Genomic DNA, 22,773 nt, shown 5'->3' with positions numbered 1-22,773 from the left:
GAGCTGGCCCTGCATTTGGATAGGGTGTGATTGCAGAGAACAAAGCACACCTCTGCTTTCCAGGAAGCACCCTTTGTCCAAGACGTTGCTTGAGGGTGATGGTCTTAACCTATGGCAGCTTGGGGCACAATTCAGTGGCCAGTGGATGCAGTCTGGGAGACATCAGAGTCTCAGCTCCCACCTCTTGAAATTGCTCTGAGGCTGGACTGGGACCCCAAAGGTGGCACGCCCTCCCTTGCTGCATCTGCCAGTGAGAATCCCTTTTGTGGGCAGGGATTGAGAGTTTACTACTTGAAGTTTAGTGTTTTACAACAGGTCCCATACAGCCTTCTTCATCCACATAACAAGCAATTTCTTGAGGGACCAGGAAGTCCAATGGGGAACCTGAGGAATCCTGCGTGAAGCAGCTGTTGCTCTGCTTGCTTCAGTGTTCTTCCATAGCCATTCCTTGCCCTTGGTAAAAGTAAAAGTGGTGCAGCTACAGATTATTGGGGTGCAGCTACAGACTGACCCCCTTCATTCTCCCATCCTCCTGTCCAGCTCCAGTCAGTCTCTTCTGCATATGTTCTCTGTTGGCATAAGTGTTGCCCACAGGATGAGATTTTGAATGGAAGACAGATAAGTGAGAGGTGCGAAAGGGCAGCGGCAGACTCACCCTTTCCTCCTGTTATTCTGCATAATACCAAAACTGATCTAGAGGGTTGATGAGAATACATGTTGAGCAGATCATACAAGTTATTTCAGCCATTGGCTCTTGAGAAGCAGCAGGAATTGTACAGCCCCTCTGAAGGAAAACAGAACTCAAGGTGCTCAAGAGTCTCCCTTGCAATGAAATTTTCACCTTTGCATCTTCAGTTTTCTCTTTTGTGAAATTTAAGCACAAGTAATTTATCTTGTTTCCTCAGAAAAATAGCATCACGATTCATTCTAACAGGGTTTTAACAACAGTAAGGGAGGTCTATGACAGCTAAATAAGACTGAACAAGAGGAAATATAAAGCAACTCTTTCACCTTCTAGGCCGCCACTGCGAGGTCCATCAGATGATTGGAAACTACATGTGGGATCCAGATACAAATAAATCTTTCGATATTGGTGTGAATGAAGACAGCATGTTGCCTATCTGGTGGAATGGATCAGAGCCATTGTGGGTGACTATGATGAAAGCAAAGCGGAAAGTTGCTATGTACTATTGGCCTGGTTAGTATTGTCAAATTCAGTACCTCTTCATTTGCTGACTAATGTTGCATGTTCCATTCTGTAACAGCTACAAAAACAAGTTTATGACTGATTACTCTGGCCCGGATCCAACACGGTGCACACATGGAGTCTTTCTGAAAAAGCAGAAATCCCACTGACCAGCTGTTATACGAACCCACTCACCATTTGTTCCTCCTCTCAAACAGATGACGGGGGGGAGACTTCAGCCTTTGGGAAAGAGCTCAGCACATGGAGCAGCAGTGGATTCAGGGAGGGTGCCTTCCACTCATGCAGCTTCAACATCCTGTTCCGAATGTTGCCTTTTTGGGGACTACTTTGTAAAATGCTCTCTACACTGATGGTGCAGTGGTGCTGCTGGTGGCGGTATCTGCATAAATTAAATATAGGGAACTGAAAACATCCATTAAAAAGGCGGGCCTAGATTGAAACTTATCAGCTTGTCAACATGAAGTTTAAGCAGTTGAGAGCACAATACCTTCCCCATCCCAGTATCCTTTAGATTTTTGGTCTAAAGCTCTTAGCATCTCTGAGAATTTGCCATATTGGGAGTTTCAATCAAAAACGTCTGGAGAAAACTGCTTCAGCAATACAGAGAGGGGATATTAATTAGTATGCCTACACAGAAGCCCATGTTGTCACCCCTCTGAAATAATTAACTGATGGACTGAAGGTATGACATGCTATATGAAAGGGCAAAAGATTCTGACTTCAAGATGCAAATTTGGAGCCTGGTTCCTTTGATCTTTCTTACTATCACATACAGTGCTTCCAAAGAGCTCCATTTGTTTCTGTTCCGTTCATGACATAAATGATGACACTAATTTCAATAGTCGTTTTATAATATGTTTTCCAATAAGAATAATCTATTTATCAGTACTGCTAATGTCATCCATGCCAGTTATGCTCTGGAATACTGTTAATGTGAACATATGCAAATAAACTGCAACAATTCACTTCCCATTAAATATTTGCTACCGCAACCCAGAGGTACTCTCCAGAGAATGCTAGTGAATCTCCTAGTTAAATAGTGTCTCTGCTCAGGCAGTAAGACACTGGTGTGTTCAGTGGGAGAACAATCAATATGAAAACTCTGATGCACATAGTGGATTATATGCTTGGGGTGGATACAACTATTTTCTCTGCACAAATGGAAGGCTTTCATCAGCAGCAGGGGAAGAGACACAATTTTCAGCTTGTTCTTTCCCCTCCTTGAAACCCTTTATAACCCCAGATCTGCTCAGGAGAATTGGGGGACCTTCCAGAGCAGATGCTGGGGGTGGGGGAAATAGCTGAAAAATGTAGCCCTCCCCATATCCCTGATGGAAGCATTGTGTCAGTGGAGAGAAACTACTTGAATTCTGCCCTTTATTTGTACACATTGAACACCACATGAGTATTGCTCTCTAGTTGCGATAATTTACAGTTCTCTCATGTCTCTGTACTTGGCTGAATATGCGTGTCTCTGGGTATATGTGCAGAGTGCCAGTGAGGCAGTGACCCACTTGCCCGTGTCCTAAGCCAGTTCATCTCCTCCCCCTACATGAGCCCCCAGTCACGTTCCCCCTCAAACAATGCTGCATGAGAGCATTCAACAGACAGAGCAGCGTCTCAGCAGCAGACAGGCAAAATAAACAAATAAATAAATAACAATACAAGTTTGTGTTTGCTCAGCTTTGATAAGGGATGCAACAAGCCACGCCATTCTTCCTTTCTTAAAAAGGACAGCTGATGAACAACTAAAATACCATAGCACTTTCGCAACTTGCCGTTGGTGTCAAATGTTCCCTAAATCCGTCAACATACAATCTCATCTTAGGGTAGTTACCAAATGACCACTGGATGACATCAGCCTAACCAACTGGTGTTAAAATTAGTACAGAATAATGAAGGGTGATCTTTCTATACATTTTAAAATAGGGGTGGTGTTGTAATTGGAGAACAGATGTTGAGGTAAGTTTAAAAACTTTAAATACTATTTTCTTTAACTACTAAAATAGTTATCTTCACTAAAAAATAATTGCTCCCAACTAACATATCCTGGTACTCGGTATTCCCAGGACCAAGAGTGCAATCCAATACCCGTCCACTCTACCCTAATCTCTGCCATTACCGCCCTGAGCATTTCATCTCAATGGCCGTTTTCAGCTGCCTAGATTAAGTGCTGCTGAGGAGGAGGAAAGGCAGCTGGGGGGCCACTGGGAATAAGCTCCATGAATTGGGCCCAGCCTCTTCCTTGCCCTGTCCACTCCTCCAGCACAACCCCTCTGAGGCCCAGATGTGACCTCAGGAAGACAGCCTTCAGGCCCAGCTCAGACTTTGGAGCTTGGGGCTCTGAATAAATCAGATCAGAAGGCCAGAGATTGCACCCTAAGCTTTCCTATCACAAGGGTTCAGGTTATATAGCAGCACTATAAATAACTAACAGTGCAGGCCAGTGGACTTCTAAAGTTGACTAGGATTTTTCAGATCCTAGTCAGCACCCCAGCACCCAAGCCTTGGCACAACATGTCAATGAAAATGACTGTCTGGAAAAAAATGCAGCGCATGATGCACAGAGGCCCGGATGTGCGCCCATGTTTCAGGAGCAGCTCCATGAAACTGTAAACTTTGAGACCAAAGAAGAATATTTGCAGCACGCACTGCATCTCTAGCATGTTCTGGATGGATGTGAAGACCTTCTTTCTGGATGTCTCTTAAGAATTATTTGAATAACTAGCATTTGGATGTGGAGTACTTTAAGTGCTGACTGGAATCAGTATAAGTCCGTGGCCCTGGCCACCTCTCCTCTCGACCCCCAGCTTGCCCCCGCCAAGGACAGGTTGCGACCCTGGAGATGGGGGCAGCCTGCACAGTTCTTTCTATGCCAGGTGCGAGAAGGGCAGCAGTTCGGCCTTTAGATTCCCAGCTCCAAGATCATAGAAAGGTCAGGAGACCACTGGATTTTGCCCTTTACATCATATTTTCAGGTGACCATGCAGCTACCATTTTTAAGAGCATGGGGAAGTTCTCTTCTGCCAAAATTCAATCACTGAATCAGCAGTGAGAAAAAATGTTGGAAAAAAAAGAAAGAAAGAGCATTCAGATTCCATTCTGGTTTCCCTCCCCAAATAAGACATTTACCAGACCTTTTGAGCAGGTCTGGAAAGCTTTAAAAAGTGTTTGTTATGATGTACAGCATCCAACTGTTAAGCCAATATTTAGACATGCAATTTGAAAATGACAGGTTCAGGTCTCTGTGTCAAACACATAAAAGATGGAGAAAAGCATACATTTTGTTATTTAAAGGCAGAGGGGAAATGGAATAACCATTTCTTTTTTTAAAGTTTAAACTGTATAGTTCAAATCATTTTGTAAAATCAGTATAATGTAAAATGATGCCATTTAAGGTATTTGTGCAATCTGGGCAATATGGATACTTAGTATTTGTATCCAGAGCAGATTTACATGAAAGCCATGCCAGATTGCTGGATGGGGTACCACAAAGGCACAGCCCACTATGGCTGTTCATAGGTTTTCGACATTTTTTCTAATGCTTTAGAAGAGTGTACATGTGCCACAGAGAATAAAGATCTATTATTTCAGCACTTTCACCTCTGAAAACAACAGTTTTTGCACAGATAGAGCAATCCTAAGGTTGCTCGGAGAGCATCCCAGTGACCATGGATATGGCAGAATCCCAATCCCAAGAAATCTTGGAATAACTTGGAGAGGTGGACAAAAATGGGGTGGGATGGTGAACAAGGAAAGGGGAGAGGAGGCACAGACCCCCAGGATCTTACAGCTTTGCCATTGCTGTTTCTCACCAGTAAGATAGCTGGACAAGCTCAGAGTCCTGTCTAGCTGAAACTGCTTTTTCGAAGAGGATGAAATGGCTTCTGCCATTCCCCCCACCCTGCTTGGTTCTAACCAGCAAGGCTTTGGATCAATGAGGGCTCTATCACAGACTGTACTCTTAGGGTGTGATCCCATTGTTCCCACAGCAGATGCATGTAAGCCTCCAAATTCAGAGCTTGCAAGCATCCAAGGGAGGAGTGAGGCACCAAGGTAGCCATCTCTGCCACCACTGTGCCTTGTACCCTGCATTCTCCGTAGACAGCTGTTTGCAGCCATTTGGACTGAGAACAGGGACGGGGAGGAAGGAGGCTGGGGCACCTGTTGGAATAGGCCTCTTCCCCTTCTTGACCTCCATTATGCCCTCTTTCCCCCCCTCCAAGGCCGGTTGCAACCTTGGAGGAGAGGGCAGCTGGGGCAGCTCTCTCTGTGCCAGCTCTGACCCGCAGGGCAGGACAGTCCTCCCCTGTGGAGGCCTAGTTCTGAGACTGTTGGATCTTGGCGATCCTATGGCCTCTCACTTGATGCCAGAAGACCATACGATTGCACCCTTAGAGGCCAAAATGCTACCTTTTCTAAATCATACTTTTGGTCAGTATCTCTACCCACTGGCAAGTAGAAAATACAAAATTCATAGTGATATTTCCATTGCTCATGTGGGCATTTAAATGTTGGCAAATATGCTTTATGGGGTTCTCTGAAGAACTGACTTTATAAAATGCAACCTAAATAAACAAATAAAAAGGAACAAAACAGGACGTTAAAGTAGAAACATCTTATAATAAACATTCAAGAAACAAACTACATGTTGGCTGAGCCACATTTGTTTAAGGAGACAGGAAACTATGAAACCTGGGCCTGGTGGTAGCATTTGGCAAACTGCAGCAGCTACCAATGTCCACTTGGTATTTTAATTTAATTTTTAATTTTCTGCCATGCACTACAATGTTATGCACAGCATCCCAGGGCATTTACTATGGAGTGCAGCAACCCCACTTACCAGGAAGCAAGTTCCATTTAATTTAATGGGATTTAATTCTGAGGAAACATGTCTAAATTTGCACTGTCAAAAGAACAACCAGCTTACCCAATATTAGGCAGCTAGGAAAACTTTGTCTATTTCCTTTCATTCTGCCCAGTTCACACACTGGGACTATTCATAGAAATATATATTACATCAGTATGATTTCAGAGCTCTTGGAATATTATAAACCATATTGCTTGAGCAGAGCAACTATCAACGTTATTAATAAAATTTGGTTCTCCTATGTTCAGAGCCCATGTTCCTATTTTAGGAGTTGTTGCCTCATGCTTCCAGAACTCCAAGCATAGCATATTTTGTTGGAAAAGGCCTGAGGTGACAGAAAGTTAAATGCTTTAGCAGGATCCTGGGGGAAATAGATCCAAAAGTTCAGTATAACATTTATACAAAGAGGTGTTCTCTATCTAAATACAAAATATTTAGTAAAGTGTTCTTGAAATCTAGATTTTTACTGCACTAGAACACATTCCTGATGGAAAAGTCATACAGTTGCCAACATCTGGAATTCTGGGAGCTGTAAGACATTTTTCTGCCTAAGCATTCATAGGATTGCACCCTGAATTTCTCAGAATACAGAGCCATGGACTGATTACTCATATCCAGATGGAACCAAATATCTATCCTGTGGAGGCATCCTGTGTTAACAATTAAAAATCAATAAATCACAGTTTGAAATTCAGCCTATTTTCTTAAATAGAAATAGTTCACTTTTATCAGGAAGCAAATCAGTGGATAAGGCAATTACCAAGTTTCTTATTGGGAGCTACCAGAGATCTTGGGAATTCATGTCTGAGGTTAATGATTCTGATAAATGTGATATGAATATTTTTGCATGGATTTTGTTTGTTGCAATTTTTCATATGAAGTTATTAGCATTGATGGTTTCAGTCAGAAATCACTCCAGTTAATTTATGTATAAACAATAAGTTACAAAGAAGCTTTAAGTCAGCCATGCTCGGTGCCCATCATCCCCAAAAAGGGAAGTTGTAAAGAAGCACATCTGGAGGACATGCTGGGCATGGCTGTTGTAAATGCCCAGTTCTCATGGTCATGGCGGGCAAATCAACCGCAGTTGGTCACTTCCCCATCCCAGAGGTCCTAGATAAGTACCTGGGAGATTTGCCTCATGAACCTTGGCAGCACAGCTTGTTACCCTGCATGAAACCAGCTAGGTTGGCTTGTTGCCATGGGAACAGGCCACCCAGAACCCTACAACAGCACACACAGGTTGGAGAAAGAATAAGCTTCTTTCCCCTTCCATAATAGTGCGACCCTGGTCAATATCTCAGTCTGGGGACAGAATCCCTCCAATAAATCTACTGCTATTCTAAATTTTGTTGATTAATTTAGGTCTGTCATTCACCATTCAGAATTGGAGCAAGTCATAACTAATGGAATGTTTTTCTGTAGGCTGTGAAGTTGAAATCCTTGGAATCAGACCTACCTACTGCTTACCGTATTATAGTGTTCCAACAGACGGCAATTTCTCTAATGCTGTAAATAATGCTATTGAGTCTTTGAGGTAAAGTGACCAACTATTGTATTTATCTGTTTGAGGAATGAAACTCTTTCTCCAAAAGGGTGGCAACATATTTTGCTGCTGGGACAGCCATGACTTTAGCACACTGCTGTGTATCCAAGTATGAATGGGCAACGGGTGGCCCCTTCTGAAACCGCAAGCAAAGAGGAAACGCATCACTATAAAAATTGACATCAATTTGCATAAGATCGTCACATGCTAATTTATGGATAGATACAAATGTGGAAATGGTTACCATTTCAACAGATATGCGCTACATAACGTGGAAGACTGTGGCCAGCCACCTGTGTACCTTGCTCAGTCTGCTGTCCAGGTGCTGCCATTGGGCAGCTTCAAGGCCCAGCTTTTGCTTCTCATGGTTTTTTATCTTTAAGCTGGACTGGGTAGTTCTTCAGAGAGAGGACACCTTCATAACAGAAGACAATCCTCCAGCACCTTTTCAAATAGAGAACTATCCTGTGTAAAAAAGGGCATGAGATTTACTTTGGTTATGTTAGTTGTGCAAACATTTCTCTTTGTTCATCTTTATGAGTGATTTGGCAGAATGTTCCCAATATCTGCAAGTCTAGAAAACAGAATAAATAGAAATAGATCAGGAAGTAGGATCAATCCCCAATCAATTTCCTTGCTGTGGGTTGGTTTGCACACTCACAGCAAGAAAAATAAGCCATAGTGGTTTATTTTCCTTGCCATGTGTTCTGGTTCTGTGCCAGCTGGATTTGCCTAATTACCCTTAGTGCCATGTCACCCATACCCAGGCAGTGGGGCTTGTTGAAGGGGGCAGCAACCCTGTACCATCAAATACCATCAAATGTATGCCTGTTTAAATACATGGCGAATGTAAGAGACTGGTTCTTGGTTATGATAGGCTGACTGAAAAGCCAAAAGCATTACCATTTGCAGTTTTGATATGGGAAGCAACAAGTGAGTCCAAATGAAATATTAAATTCGATCCGTGGGCAATGGTGGTGTCAGTGTCTGTGCATCCACTCTGGGTGTTAGCCTGGACTTTTAAAGCAGCTATATGGTGCTGATCCCTGTGCTCAAACTAGGTTCAGCACTGTGAATAGCTTGTTAAAAGTTCATAAGGAACATGGAGTGGATAGACACTGGACATAGTGAAATGACATTGGAGCCACCAGCATCCACTGAATTCCATTTGCGGGGCTTCTTATGGAAAGATATAAACTGTCCCTTAAGGACAGCAGAAGGAGGATACTGCAAATTTAGCATCGGAGATTTCCTTGTTTAACCTTCACAAGGCATTCATTGCAGACATTTTGTAATATTCTTGCAGATAACGAGCATGTTTATGTGCATATGCCACATGTGCATATGGTGGGGAGTGGGACTGACATCATGGTAGCAGATTCTGCCCCCAACCTACGGATTAATTCAAACATTAGAAGAGAGGCCATATATGGGCAAGACTGCATGCATAGGAACTTCTTCACATGATCAGGAACTTGTCTCAGTCTGTAAGGGTGTGATCCTATGTCCCCTTAACAGCATCTGAGGGACCATAGGATATTTCAGATTCCCAGATCTGGAACTGGAGACATCCTTCTGATGTTGGAGCTGCGAAACAAAGCTCCAAGACTGCCCCTCCCCCTCCCCCACACACCCACACCCACACCCACACCCACTCACACACAGGGCTGGTGCAGAAAGTACTGTGCTGGCTACTCAGAAAGTGATCTCTGAAAGGGGTGGACAGGAGCATTTTGGGGGAACAGTTAGAGGAGTCTGAAGAGGCCAAGATACAAGCTATCCAGCTCCCTTCCTCTCCCCTCCCCTCCCCCCTTGTCCCCTCCTAAGATATTCCAGCTAGATGAGCAAAGTGAAGGGTGAGATGCTGGAGAGGCAGAGATTGTCTTGGCCACTCTTCCCGCCTTGATGTCACGAGGCAGATTTATCAAAGCAGGAACAGTAGGTGATGACCAGTCTCATGACAGAGGAAGAGGGCTACCATGACATTTCCATCCAGATTTATTTTAAGTCTAATGACTTCATGAGCAAAATGTAGGACATTTTAAGGAGCAAAGGGTAACAGACCACAGGATACTGTGTGGTCTGCACTTTTTCTTCTTGACAGACTTGGTAGTGCATTGCCTGGGAAAAGCATCCTAGTCTGGAATTCAGAGCTGAAAGATATCCAAAGGACTCAGCCGCATGCATGCCAGCATAGATAAAGTCATCCAACTCCCAGCACTCCCTAGCCAGCCTACCTATTTATTTACATATTTAAAACATTTATATACCATGCCCATTGCTAGATGGCTCTCTGGATGGTTTACAACATTTAAAATATAAAACAAAACCCAACTTCACAATAGGATAAAACCAAAAACAATTTACAATCATAATTCATAAAAACAAAATATATAACCAGTTACAGTAATGAACAGAATATGAAACCAATAGCAATAATAAATAACAATTAAACAATTAATTAATTCACAGTGCCACAAAAATAAAATATAATTTAAAATTTCAACAATTAAAATACTGAGAAAATACAAAGGGTTTAGTCTGGCATTGAAAGGTGTAGAGTGCTGGTGCTGGGTACACCTCTCTGAGAAGCTGGTATCACAAACATGGTGCCACTGCTGAAAAGGCCCTTCTCCTAGTAGCTCTCCTCCTTAGATCCTTTACAGGTGGCTCCTGGAGAAGGACCTCTGATGTCTGAGCAGGCGAGTTTGAGCATGCATAGGCTTGTGCCTGAAGAAGTATATAACTTTACATTTAACTCTTTTGTGGTGTTGCCACTCCAGGAATGGCACAGCGGATATGGCAGCCGTGTATTACGAACGGATTGACGTTGAAGGCCATCATCACGGCCCTTCATCTATTCAGAGGAAGGATGCCTTAAAAGCTGTGGATAACGTATTGTATAATATGACTAAACTTATCAAGGTTAGTGTCACTACAATGTCCTTCCCTATTTTACCATACTCTAGTCTTATCCAATGTACTCTGTAGTTCTTCCTCAAAGGCTGCTTCACATCTGCAGTTGCATGAATGCACATTCGTGTTTGAAATAGTACACAACTGCACCCATTCCAGAAGCTACGACCAGTTATGGGTACTTGTGGTCAAGCACATTAATCTGTACAATCTTAACCTGTGAAATGGCCTTTACCAGGCATGGGAAGGTCACAGCTTCTGAAGGTGGAAAAGCCATAATGCAGCGTAGCACATATCAAAAGTCCCCACAGAGCTGGCTTTAGCCAGTGCTGTGATCTGCCTGTTGCCAGAGTGTGAGACTAGCAGAGGACCCACAGCCCACCTGCAAAGCCAGAATGGCGATGCACATGGAGCATGCAGTAAATCCAACAGCAGATTGAGGGTGAGCAGTTTTCATACTACAGCTCTGCAACAGAAACCTTGCCCAAGGACCCCACATTCTCAGAATCTCATATTCCGTGTCTTAGCTAGCAGAGGTGTGTTCAAATTGGTAAAGGAAGGGTTGGGTCCTTAATTAAATCCACAATTAACACCCACCCAATTTTAGATGGGTCATAGTCTCTGGAGCTGCTCTCAGAACAGGTAATGGGCCAGACTCCCTTATGCTCCACTTCTAATCGATACAATCTCAAGAGAAAGCAAGACATATGCCTCCAACTTAGATCCCACTGATTTCAACTTAAACAGGACTACCCTTTCCAGGATCAAGATCATAATGTTGATTCTAAAATCATCTCCTTGAACACTACTGGATGCACAGGGAGCAGGGGAGGGTGTGTGAACGGATTAATCCGCACTGCATTTTCTCATATCAATGCCCTTGCGGGTTAGGTGAATCTGCTTACCCGACTGGAAAGAGGAAAACGCATTGTGGCCTTTTCAAGCCGTAATCACAGCCTTTACTATCTTGACAGGACAAGGGCCTGCAGAACAACCTGAATGTCATTCTTTTCTCGGATCATGGGATGACTGACATTTACTGGATGGAAAAAGTGATTGAACTGAGAAAGTGTATCAACATGAGTGATGTTATACAAGTAAAAGACCGAGGGCCTGTTGTAAGCCTGTGGCCAACCAAAGAGAAGCTGCTTGAGGCAAGAAAACAGCCACCTTTTCTCATCCTTAATCCACCTTGTGCCAATCGTTATTCCATGCTCTACACTGAGTTCTGCGGCTCCCCTATGCCATATTCTAGCTTTCCTTCTACATTAAAAAATGCCAATATTCTCTGGAAGGGAAAGGAAGAGGAAGAGAGTAGAGTCTTCTCATAACAACAAATCAGAGTACTGCTTGAGTATCTTTGGTTGATTAATTGTGAGCTGTTGTTGATATATGTGAATCTATAACCTAACTAACTATAGGCTCTTAACACTGAGCAACCCAGGAGGAGAATCCATGGTTTGTCATTGGGTTGCAAACTCTAGATTGTCTGAGGCTAACAACCTATAGTTAAACCACAGTACAAGCTTCACACATAACCCACATTTCAACAACAACCCATATCCAACTCATACTCTGAGATGTTGTTAAATGTCAACTAGACCAATGTCTCCAGATTTTCTACACTGGTTACAGAGCAGCTGCTTTTTTTTTTCCCCAATTTATATCCTGCCTTTTTCCTACAAAGGACTCAAGGCAGCTTACATCATTCTCCTCCTCCATCTTATCCCCACAACAACAACCCTGTGAGGTAGGTTGGGCTGAGAGTCTGTGACTGGCCCAAAGTCACCCAGTTGGCTCCATGGCTAAGTGGGGACTAGAACCCAGATCGCCTGAGTCCCAGTCCCATGCTTTTAACCACTACACCACACTGGCTCTCACCTATCCAGCCAATTGTTTACATGGAAGCTGGCCTTCTGGGTTTGCTGAAGGTAGAGGACTGAAACTAGGAAGTATGTACCTTATATTTGGAGAACTTGGGGGAGTGTAAGACTTTCAGAAATACAAACTGATTTATCTGGGATCCCCAAAAGCTGTGAAGTGGCCCTGAGATTCTGAGAGTAGTTAGATATAGCTTGTGATGACTTGGAAAAAACCAGCATACCTTGAAAGATGCACATACATTGATATAATTTGTTGTTTCTTTGCAGGTGTATAACAAACTGAAAAATGTTCCACACCTCACCGTTTACAGGAAAGAAGATATCCCTGATAGATTCTATTATAAAAAAGGGAAATTTGTCCCTCCTTTGACACTTGTTGCTGAAGAAGGATGGTTCATAGTAGAGGTAAATCACTTATGGTCAGTCTGTATAAACTGAGACCCAACGAATGGAACATCGCCATTTAGAGTGACCCATTCACAGCCCCACAGTTTTTGCACTACAAGGCTAGTAGCAATCCTAAGGTATTTACTAAAACCCTGGTGAGCCAACATATATACTTAGCTTGATGAGCCACAAGTTGTGCATGTCTGAGTAATGATATAAAAAATCTCTTTGGGTGTCCCATCAAAGACTGTTTTTCAATATAACTGTATCTGGATGAAATACAAGAAGTTAACACATCTTCTGTTTAAAACATTGAAGTCACATTTGAATTTCATGACTATATGAAGATGTTTACACAGCTATTTTAATTAATTAATTCATTATTCAGAAATCATTCTTACATTACCAAGCTCAGTTTTAAATATCAGGTTTCTTTTATCAATGCCAGAAACTCTGACAGATCCTTATACTGGGTCATTGGGTACATCAAACTGAATCATTTTGTTAGCACAAACAGCACTGAATTAGGAGAAACTGGTTCCAAACTATGTGCTAGAGGAGAACCCAACTAAAGTTGGATTTGAGCAACTGGTTTTGCATTGCTTTTTATTTTTATTTTTTCTGACTGTTGAGGATATCTTCTTATTCTATCATTTCTGAGTCTCACTATTATCTAATTATCAACAGAATTAAACTAAATATTGCCTTACATGATTGTGTGTTCATGCAAGTCATTTTTAGAATGCCCAAATGTTCATCTTGGACCCTTGCACATGCCAAACATGGCATTTACATGTGTAAAATGTGTAAAAACATTTACTGCAGCAGTAAAGCTTCAAAGCATTTCCTTCTGCTAACTCGGTGGAAAGAACTTTATCATAAAGTATTCCAAAGGAGTAAATATATATTTTGGAAATATATAAGCAACTCTCTTCTGTATATGCTGCACTAATAGCTAGCACACAGCTGAACGCATAAACTTTACAATGAAGAAAATAATCAGTAGAACAAAATTAAATAAAGGAATAGCAGTAACCATTAACATAGGGCCAATTATATAAAACTTGAACAAACTTTTAAAAAGGCTTTGCCTGGGTCAAATTGACATCAGAAATGAGTGAGTTTCTCTGGGGAGGACATTTCAAATCCAAGTTGTCACATCTTTGGTCATCACCTGATTAATTCTGGATAATTATTTTTCAATATTTATAGGCTGTATTATAACAGAACTTTTTCAGGTAGCAGAGGGATACACTCTAGATCAGGGGATGAAAGGTGATTTGATGCTGGTGGTCTGGTATCAGTATTAAGTGCCAATCTTAGCTGTCCTGTGTGTGTGTGGGGTGGGGCGGGGGGGGGGGCAACATTCGAAACAGGCTTAGCCTCTTGGCCAATTTTCTTGCATTGCCCATTAGTGTCTTTTGGGTAATCGGAGATCAAAAATGAGATTAATTGGAAGCTGAGTGACACCCCAAGAGAGCAACCAGCCCCAGCAGGCTTCCTGAACAGATAATATGGAATTTCCAGATCAGCCTAATCAAATTACCTCCTGACACAAGTACTCACAGTAGCATAAAGAACAAGTCATTATTAAGTATCCCGTTACTAAAACAATGGCCTTATAAACAGCCAGAGTCTGACTGATCATTTGTTACCTTCTGGAAATTCCTAAAGTATGAGTAACTGAATAAGCACTGATTTGGGTCCTGCTAGTTACAAAAATAAGCACAATTCAAATGTCACTTACAATACATAGAATTACCTCTCCTGCTGACTTTGAGCCTCATATATTGGAGAAGGTCCTGATTTCAGCTATACCAGGACACTGCATACAGCCACTGCATATTTAAATTTCCTTTCCTTTTTGAAGGATGCCAAATGGAGTGATGGTTTCAGTGAATTTGAGCTACTAATGTGATAAATTGTTTCTGGAGTCCCTTTTGATTTTTCTCTGCTTCTATTTATGTTGAGAATCTATACCTAGGAACTGTCAGCACTGCTAACCATTAAAAAAAATCTCAAAAACTTAGGAATCCCAAGAATAGCTATACAGTTCATTGTATCTAATTGTCTGCAGATGTACTAGATGATTGAACAATTCTGGCTGACAAATTAAATGTTTCTTTTACTCTATTTACATTGACAAGAAACTAGGCTGAGAAAAATAAAAGATGGACTGTCTTCGGACTGCAGACCCCCTGGTGCTGTTGCTTTAATTGCCTTTCAGGAAGCGAACTGTCAGTGGTGTGCAGCCCATTAGGAAGTGTCTGCCATGTTTGCAAGCATCTACTTAGGGCCTGCCAGGGCTTACCTAATCTGCGAATTCTCTAGTGCCAGCATGACATAACTCAAGTTAAGCCTTTCAACACTAGCAGGTTTTGCGCTGTTCCGCTAATGTTGTGTCAAAACCAAGACATTAAATGCCCTCAACCAAGACATTAAATGCATATGGGTAGGTCAGCTTATACTGAGTATGCTGTCCAAAAGCACAGCAATGTTCATTTTATGTGCACACCTTCCAACGTTTTACAAGTTTTCTAGAATTTGCAAGCAAACAGTGATGCCATGCTTATTTACTGGCACACTTCAATTATTCTTTCAAAACACTGCCCCATAGTTTAACTGCTTGGCAAATTCTTTTTGTTCCTCTCATTTAGGGACTTCTTGTTTTCTTGTATTTTATCACTATTGTGTTATTTTAACTTTGTACACAACTTCAGACTGCTCTTATGGGTGAAGACTGGTACAGATTTTTTAAAAATGGAGTTTTTGAAACTTAGTGGGACCTACATCTGAGTAGACATGCATAACACCCCATGTGCATATTCTGTACTTTCAGTACTGTGACCATTTGTCAATGCAGCTCCCTACAATTATTTACTTAATTTTCTATGTTCATTCTTCCAATCCATTCATACCAACCACACCCTAAGCCAAACCCTTCCCATGTAGCTGCGTTAGGACTGTAACCTGAGATGCTGAACAGAATTTCTTTCCTCCGCAGAGCAGAGATGCGCTTCCATTTTGGGAGAATGGCACTGGAAAAAGAGAAGCTTGGCAAAATGGATGGCATGGCTATGATAATGAACTCATGGATATGAGAGGGTTCTTCCTTGCATATGGGCCAGGTGGGTTGGCTAGAGAAGTACAGAGTCATCACAAAGTCTTTTCCTTCCTATCTTCCCGTTTTTAGAGCTGTATCGATTGCATACAGAGAAGGTAGTTCATTGTGCAAAAGCAGGATGGCCAATAGCATAAAAGGAAGACCTGCACTGCCTTTAGCTCCCACCTCTTCTCTCAAAGGCTGAAGTAAATCATATCAAACTCACTTTATCAATATAATGGCAAGCTATCTTTATACAATGTCTATGCACTAGCTTTAATGATCCACTTATGGGTGTCTAATTAATAAAATCTCTTCCTCTTAATGCGATGATCTCTGGCTGGAAAGCACAAGATGGGAAAGTGTAAAGTTTGTATAACTTGGGATCTTCAATTATTTAAATCTTAAACCTAAATCTGTCTCCAGCCAGAGCACTGCACAGAGTTGATTTCTTAGACCTGGAGCAATCCAAAGTTACTCATGGCTAAGATGATAAAACTTGCAGCTGTGTTTCTTGTGTTTTAAGAATATTCAAGCCAAAATCCACCTCCAGCCCACAAAATAGGATGCATGAGCCACACAATTTTCTAAAGTGGCATTAAACAGAGTGCATTGCCAGCAGCCTAGCCAATTGCCTTTGACTCACCATGTTGAAAGAACTATATCATACAGTTATAAAACTGGGAGAAAAGAGTTGGTTTTTAAATTGAGATTCAAAGCCAAGATATCAAAATACTTAGCTATATGTTCTTGCCTGTATCTCACAGTATTAACACATTTGGGCTTACTCTGATGCATAGACAGAAAGGTAGTGAAACAGTACTGTACAAACTCTTGAAAAGGGAGGTTAGGATTATCATGAATATAAACGGAGCTATATTTCAGATCTTTGGGTCACAACTGCCATATATGGGAATGCTGGACCCCTAATTAGTTTACAGGCTGAATTATATCCCAGGCCTATGCAGCACAGCCATGGAAAGCATCCAACTAGATTGAGATGTTAGGAGGGAAATTAAGAGCAGCAGAAAGGGACAAAGTGAAGCCAAGAGCCAGAGGTACAATTAAAGGAGGCAGGAATAATACCAAGAACAGAATGCAGTAGCTCAATTGACCAATAAAGGAGCACTTAAACTAATTTGGCTAAAGGCCAAATTCCATTTTGGAGAAAGTCTCAGTGGCCACTCAGTGGTGAGCAGACTGAAAACAAAAGTGACAGGGCTGAAAGCAAAAGGAAACAGGCAAAACTACCAAGAATGGCAATTTGTTTTAGTTTTAAGTACTTACTGGTATGAACTAAGGCTTAAGAGAACACTTTCCATCTTTTAAAAAGCACAAACGCCAGGAAACTGCCAAATAACTGGGTGCTGGGAGAAAGTGAAGCTGGGGCAGGGGGCAGTGGCCATTTGGGCACCGGTAAAGGAGTGGATTGGGACCCTAGGAAAGACAGATTTCACCTCCTCCCCATGAACCTGAATTTGTGCATACCTGGCTTAAGTAATAGCTCTAGAAATGTAGGTACTTGCTTAAGGTCAGCAAGTTCCAATCATTAGAGATGGAAATTCTTGTTCATATGGAAATCTCTGATGATTGACTAGCTACTAATTATAAGGATTCCATGTGGCTGGGAACGTGGGCAGTTGCTGAATCAACTTCACACATGGACATGGGATGACTAGTTGGCATATGAACTCATGTTGGCACTATGCAAATAATTAAACATTTAAATGGTGGCCAGACCAGCTACTTTGAAATTTACCATCTTCTTTTATCAGACACCTGAACTCATGCAAAAGGGAGGCAAACACTGAATTCCAGAACACTGCAATTTACTTGGTTTGTGTAGCACTATCATGAATACCAGTGGTTTAAAACGTCTCATTGTCATTTTGTTTTAGATTTCAAGTCAAACTTCAGAGCAGCACCAATCAGATCGGTTGATGTTTACAACATTATGTGCAAAGTTGCAGGAATACAGCCACAGCCAAACAATGGATCCTGGTCGAGAGTGCAGTGCATGTTAAAAAGTAATGCCAAAATGGCACGATCATTCCAGTGGAGCAGCTTTGTGCTGGCACTAATTCTGTTTGCATTGTTTATATAACAGACCTCGTTACTCTGGTCCCAATACAATGTCAGTCAGTGTTTCCAGTTTTCCCCCATTCATTATTTGAATAGCAGCATTAACAGAATACTGTCTGGGGATGATTGTACAGATTCATTACTATAGTCATTCCTGATTTCAAGTGTTTATGGGCCTCAAGAAACAAATCTTACGTGGGCCCCTTACCCCATCTCCAGGTTTTGAATCAATCTCCAGGTGACCCAAGAAAGTGTTCGAGGCCCACGATCACTGAACAATAAGTTCCACATGAAAAGTATTCTCTCTGCAAATCCCCCTGCATAAATTTGCAGCTTTTTTGGGTTTGTATTTATTTGTACTTAAATAATGTGGAGAAAGCTCCATGTACTCGCTAGGCATTCATAGGGCATTCCCTGCCCTTACACACCAATCAATTTTTCTAAGCTAGAAGTAGAGAACTTGGTATCCAGAAGTTCTGGACTACAAGTCCCATCCTCTCTGACCAATGTCCATGCTGTGTGGGTCTGAAGGGAGCTGTGGTCCAAGCAATCTGGAGTCTACCACTTTGCCTACCCTGATCTAAGCTATTACTTTTTATTTGGCATGAAGAGTCTGGCATTTGGTATTGCAATTGTAGCCCCGTGCAGAGGCAAAAGCCTACCTGACTTCATCAGAGGAAGCACTGCCACCCCATTTCAAAGATATGTTAAGAAACCAGGTGCCTGTTTTCAGGAAACTGGTCCTCATCAGTGTCACAAGCCCATTCCCGTTTCCATTCCTGTTCTTAGTTGATACTATAGGTCCTCTCACTTCCAGGCAAATAGATGGGGAAGAAACGGAGGTAGTGGCAGATTTTATTTTTCTGGGCTCCAAGATCACCGCAGATGGGGACTGCAGCCAAGAAATTAAAAGACACTTGCTCCTGGGGAGGAAAGCTATGGCAAAGTTAGATAGCATAATAAAAAGCAGAGACATCACCCTGCCAACAAAAGTCCATATAGTCAAGGCTATGGTTTTCCCAGCTACAATGTCTGGCTGTGAAAGTTGGACCATAAGGAAGGCTGAGCGCCGAAGAATTGAGGCCTTTGAATTGTGGTGCTGGCAGAGACTCCTGTGAGTCCCTTGGACAGCAAGGTGATCAAACCGGTGAGTCCTAGAGGAGATCAACCCTGACTACTCTTTAGAAGGCCAGATCCTGAAGATGAAACTCAAATACTTTGGCCACCTAATGAGAAGGAAGGACTCCCTGGAGAAGAGCCTAACGCTGGGAACAATAGATGGCAAAAGAAGAAGGGGACGGCAGAGGATGAGGTGGCTGGATGGAGTCACTGAAGCAGTTGGTGTGAGCTTAAGTGGACTACGGGGGATGGTGGAGGACAGGAAGGCCTGGAGGAGTGTTGTCCATGGGGTCACAATGGGTCGGACACGACTTCGCGACTAACAACAACAATAGAGCTGTACAATTTTCATATCTACATATATAAACATAGGTAAAGATACAGATACATTAAACTTCTAGTGGAAAATCCCTGTAGACAGTAGAATCCCTGTCTTTGGAACTAATGTATTAACTTTAAATTGTGTTCCCACAGAATCCTAATGCCAGAGTCACCATAATCAGTAATTAGCATTCCCTTACATTCAGACTGTCCAGATGAATGAGATTGCATTGTCTGTAGAAAAGGAATAGACACCCAAAGACTTCCATTGATTTAAAGAGGACACAAGAGTATATACGGCAGTATAACTGCAAGAACAAAATTTGCATACAGGGCACCCAATTCTAGTGTGAATTTTTGAAGCTGCTTTTGAACAATTTTGTGTAAGAGCAGTTTTTAAATATATGTATAGCAAAGACTTAGAATACATTGTATATATGACTTTTTTGAGAAAAGCTACTTCAGGGATAACAACCGTACATGATGATCTGTATGTTTAAAACCTACATATACAGATATTAAGCCTGACAGAAGAGTTTTATAATAACTGGTAAACATTTATACCATTTTTAAGCTCAAGTGAACCATCAAATCTATTTGAAGGAAAAAAGAAAAGGAAAGAAAAGAAAAACAGTCTTTTGTTATTAGGCTATTGAGTATAAAAGGCAATTTAGTTCTTTCTAAGCATTTGCAGCAACTGGGAACAAACAACTATTGTTTAGAGGTCTGCATTTCTCATTAATAGACCAGGCTTTCTGAATTTTTGGAGCACTCCCCTCCCCCACTTAAAAAGCAGGAAAAATCATCATTCAAAATGATCATTAACATTTTTGCTTCAATTCACTTTTTCAACACGTTATACAAATGGGAAGAATCAGAACAAGCAAACACTACTCATAATCCTCTGTATGCTGCTATTGCTTCAGCATTTCTTTACCTAAATATCGCATCATCTTCAATCCTCAATATATTTTTCAGGGAGATTCTATATATGTCTGCTCAGAAGCACGTTCCACTCATTTCATTGGCACTTAACACCTAGGCAGCATGCACAGAATTGCAAGCTTAGCCACTTTCTGTTCATTACATACAATGTAGATTTAGCATAACATTCTCTTCGTAACAGTTTAATTATTCCAGATTTCACCAGTGGAATATAGTTTTGAATCAAGCCATTATGACAGGCGTAAAGGAAATAAGTGCCTTTATTGAACGTGCCTCTTGAAAAATTTCTGTGGTGCAGGGCTCTCCAGATGTACGCAGTTGAATAAGGTCTTTGTGCAAATGGATACAGCATGACACCTCACTAACACGATCCTCCCAAGTGTTGGGAGTGAGGAGGAGGGCAGTCTTTCTTATGGACTTCTGGCTGCATTCCAGACAATTCAGAATTGGAATGGGAATTGACTCACAAGGGGATCAGGGAGGAAGAGTTATGTCAAACTCTGAGTTGAAGGAGGCAAAGGTGATTATCTCAAGGCCAGGAGCTTCACCAAGCCAGGTAGTCTCTGGGAAAGACCAAGATGTACAGTCAATGGGAGGGTCTTTAAGGATGAGGCATTCTCAGACACAGGCTAGCCCCATCCTCAACTCAAGGTGTCAGCAGAGGCGAGAGGCCCAATTGGACAAGCAGCATTCAGAGGAGGTGTGCTTACTTACAGAGAGCCCCTCCTGAGGGGATGGGTCCCAGGCATGTTCATAAGGAGAGTTCCTGGAGACAAACACTCAATTGGGTTCAACAAACTGTGCATGCTCTGTGCATGCTCAGAAATCCATTCTGGGGGAATTGTACTTGGGGGCAATAAAGAACATCTTGCAAGGAAAATGGACTGTAGCTTTTCACTGCCTGAAGGAGGAACCTTGGCTCCTGACACCAAGCATTCATAAGGGAAGCAAAAGAAGTTACTGCTCTTAAAGCTGACTGACTTCAGGAGAAATTATTGAATTTTGTATTCATTTTTCTATGTACCTTTTGTATTGATTCATGTTACAATTTAAGAAATCAAAGACTTGTGCTATAATATTCTAATGTGTATAGATCACAAAGGGACACATGCTTTGAAGATATGGAAATACTAAATGGTCAAAGTCTGGCTTGTCAGTTGCTCCATCACAGAACTTGGTCTGGCTCTCCCTGAATGGCTGAACCAGGCATGATGTGAAGGGTGCTATCCTGTCCTCTCCTACCCACCAGCCTCCCACTGAGTGCAGGGTATGAGGTGCGATGTGGGCTTTGCCATCCTCCTGTCCCACATTGTTGCTCAGAAGGCTTTTTGGCCCATCAAGCCAGGGTGACTTGGAAAGGGAGGAAAGGAGGCTGAAGGAGGCGGCAGTCGGAGGCCTTGTGTCTTGGCCACCCAAATCTTGTTTCCTCCTGCCTCCTAAAAACTCCACCTTTTGCCTCCTTCCAGTGTTGCATTTCCAACCTTTTTCATGCTGGCAGTGAGGGCACTGGGAAGGAGGAAGATCCTGTGGCCCTGCAGACTGTCTTGGAGCCACATGAGCCTCTTCCAAATGTGCCTTTGCAGCTACAGACATTTTTTTAAAGAATACAAATAGCTGCTGCAGATTGGCTTAGTTCTGCTCTTCCCAATCTGGTGGCCTCTGGCTGGCCTTGCACTACCATCCTGCCTCAAGTGGCACAACTGAAAGCAGCATGCTGGTAGTTGTATTCCAGCCCATCTGGAGAGCACCAGCTTGGTGATATTTGGCTCAGCCACTACTTGGAAGGCAGCACAAGGGGAAGAACCCACCCAGAGAAGGAGGAGTGAGCCCGGTTTCCCACCACCTGCCACTGCCATGCTGTGAGACCGCTCTGTCACCATCTCCTCATTCTTCTTCTGGTACCCAGCAGCCCTCAGCTTGTGAAAGGAGACCACAGAAGAGCCATCACAGCCATCTGGTGGTCTCATGAGCAGAAGCATATAGAAAGGTCTGCCAGGAGCCATGCAGTGATCTTGGTGCCAATGTGATCCAAGCATGAACAGTTCTGAGAAACTGGACAACTTTTCTAGCACTTCCACGGCTAATCTGGCAGTTAATCTGAAGGGTACCCCTTGGCGGGAATTTCCTACTTCCCAGAATACCCTACATTGGACAGAAAAGTTGAACTGTGTTGGAAACATATTCTGATTAATCAGTTTAATGAATGATAGCACTGTTCAATCATCAACATAAGAGATCTAGATTGAAAGTTGGAAAGTCAGTTGGAGAATACAGTTTTCTGAAGAGTAGAATGTATTACTAGATGTATTTTCAATAAAATAGAACATTTATATCCATTGCTTCGTTTCTCTTTTCCAAGACACATGCATATCTACTTTAGAGCTGTACTGAATG

General features: G+C 42.2%; 1 protein-coding gene across 2 annotated transcripts in view; it reads left to right on the top strand.

The window, feature by feature from the left end:
- The window catches only part of ENPP6 (ectonucleotide pyrophosphatase/phosphodiesterase 6), a 31,561-nt gene extending 13,502 nt beyond the window's left edge, over nt 1-18,059 (top strand). For both annotated transcript variants that reach the window (XM_044449898.1, XM_044449899.1), the window contains exons 2-8: nt 1,019-1,198; nt 7,503-7,614; nt 10,407-10,548; nt 11,514-11,693; nt 12,690-12,827; nt 15,814-15,937; nt 17,811-18,059. In XM_044449898.1, coding sequence (XP_044305833.1) covers nt 1,019-1,198; nt 7,503-7,614; nt 10,407-10,548; nt 11,514-11,693; nt 12,690-12,827; nt 15,814-15,937; nt 17,811-18,016 — 1,082 coding nt within the window. In that variant the 3' untranslated portion in view covers nt 18,017-18,059. The remainder of the gene's footprint in view (nt 1-1,018; nt 1,199-7,502; nt 7,615-10,406; nt 10,549-11,513; nt 11,694-12,689; nt 12,828-15,813; nt 15,938-17,810) is intronic.
- Nucleotides 18,060-22,773: the final 4,714 nt, after the last annotated feature.

This window comes from Varanus komodoensis, unplaced genomic scaffold, assembly GCF_004798865.1.
Source record: "Varanus komodoensis strain SLA01 unplaced genomic scaffold, ASM479886v1 scaffold61, whole genome shotgun sequence".
Lineage (NCBI taxonomy): Eukaryota > Metazoa > Chordata > Lepidosauria > Squamata > Varanidae > Varanus > Varanus komodoensis.
This window is presented reverse-complemented; position numbering and strand designations above follow the sequence as displayed.